The 1861-nt window shown below is 47.9% G+C and overlaps 1 protein-coding gene across 1 annotated transcript; it reads right to left on the bottom strand.

The window, feature by feature from the left end:
- Positions 1-265: 265 nt before the first annotated feature.
- On the bottom strand, positions 266-1277 carry LOC120110768. The gene is made up of 2 exons (XM_039126322.1): positions 682-1277; positions 266-293 (listed from the first exon to the last, which is right to left on the bottom strand). The coding sequence occupies exons 1-2, from the start codon at positions 1275-1277 to the stop codon at positions 266-268; spliced, it is 624 nt and encodes a 207-aa protein (XP_038982250.1).
- Between the last annotated feature and the right edge of the window lie 584 nt (positions 1278-1861).

Here is a 1861-nt window from a genome sequence, read left to right as displayed (position 1 = left end):
ATGCCCAAGATAATATCAAAGTCTTGCATGTCAAGCTGTAAAAGATTTGTCTCAAATTCTTTTTCCCCTATCTGAATTATGCAATCTTTATATTTAGTGTCAACAATTGCGGTTTTCTGAAGGGGTGTAGCAACATGCCATGGTTCCACTAATTTCTCAGATGTGCTATGTAATTGTCTGGAAAAGCTAACTGACACGAAAGAATGCGTAGAACCAGTATCAAATAGAATGAGGGCAGGAACCAAGTTGACCAGAAGTGTACCTGTCACCACTTGATCGCTAGCACTGGCATCCTGTCGAGTCAGTGCGAAAACTCGAGGGTTACCCCTCGATCTCTGGTCCTCTGGTGCAGTATGTCTGGGCTCGTCCTTCTTTCGGCTAGGGCAGTTGCGAGCGATGTGTCCTGTCTGCCCGCAAGAATAACAAGCTCCGGTCTTCTTCATGCAGGTACCCTTGTGGTTTCCGCCACAAGTGGGACAGCCTCTGCTCTGTCTCTTCTTGGGCACAGACCCCTTGCTGCCTCCAGACCCACTACTCGGTGCTCCCGATGACCGGGTCCTCTTCAGGTCCTCCCTCTCTCTCCCGGACCGTGTCAGGTCAGCCTCAACCTTCAAGGCTCGGTCCAGTACATCTTTGTAGCTTGAGAATAGATGGGAGGATATTCGGGACCGAATCACGTACCTCAATCCCTGCTCAAACCGGTTCACCTTACTTCTCTCATCCTCCATGAACTGGGGGCAAAATCGTCCCAGTTCGTTAAATTTATTGGCGTACTCCAGAACGGACATCTGGTCAGTCTGGGTCAGCGTCAAAAACTCATTCTGCTTCGCCAGGTGAACTGAGTCCGGAAAGTATTGATTGTAAAACATCCTCTTAAAGTCCCTCCAGGTGAGTCCGTCAACGGCATAAGCCGTCTCCATGGCCGTCCACCAGTATTCGGCGTTTCCTGTCAGCATAGAGGTCGCCAGTCGGACTGTCACCTCATCAGGAAAGTGGAGGGCTCGGAACATCTTTTCCGTCTCCCAGATCCATGTTTCTGCCGCCATAGGGTCAGACCCACCCTCAAAGGTCGGGGGGTTCAGTCGGCGGAACCTCTCATAGCAGGAGTCTGCTGATGGCATAGCGGCCAGCTGCATCATCTGCTGCTGTTGCAGCACTTGTGCCATGAGCTGATACACTCCGGCTAGGCCTGCCTGACCCGCTGCAGACCATGGAGTATCCGGGGAAGCTGACCGCTCGCTGGGCTCCGGGGAGGGTGGTCTCCGATCGTCGTCCATATCTTCCTAATGATCGCCTAGCAGTCAAAAATTTTTTACAGTGAGATTATGTTAAACTAGCATATTATAACATTTTCTATGACAGTGACATTCTTAACTACCCCTTTCCTTAGGCATGGTTATTCTATTGTTTAACCTAAGGCTCTGATACCACTAGATGTCACGCCCCGGACCCGGATCCGTGACACGGCCGTGCTATTGCCGACTATCGCCCACAGTAGCACGCAGCCTCATACAGGGGTAACAGGTAGCCAAAAGGATTCAAACTTATATATATATATTAAAAGTTTTGCAGTACAACCTTCAAGTTTGAAACCAAAAATACAGAACTTCTATGCTATTCAAATGTACAAAAGTATATAAGCTTCTCCAAAAATACGAAGCTCTGTAACAAAATAAAAACATATCTGGTGGCGATCAGTGATGAGGATCTGAAAGAAAACGAAGCATAAACAGATGTGAGCTACACGGCTCAGTAAGTAATCCTGCATAATCCTACCGGATCAACCAGTAGGCTAAACATGTAAATCAGGGTTTGAGAAGCTGACATGCATGTTTATCTAATAATCATCATGGCATAATAT

This window comes from Phoenix dactylifera, chromosome 5 (genome assembly GCF_009389715.1).
Source record: "Phoenix dactylifera cultivar Barhee BC4 chromosome 5, palm_55x_up_171113_PBpolish2nd_filt_p, whole genome shotgun sequence".
Classification (NCBI taxonomy): domain Eukaryota; kingdom Viridiplantae; phylum Streptophyta; class Magnoliopsida; order Arecales; family Arecaceae; genus Phoenix; species Phoenix dactylifera.
Note: the sequence above shows the minus strand (reverse complement) of the source record. Positions and strands in the feature narration are given on the sequence as shown.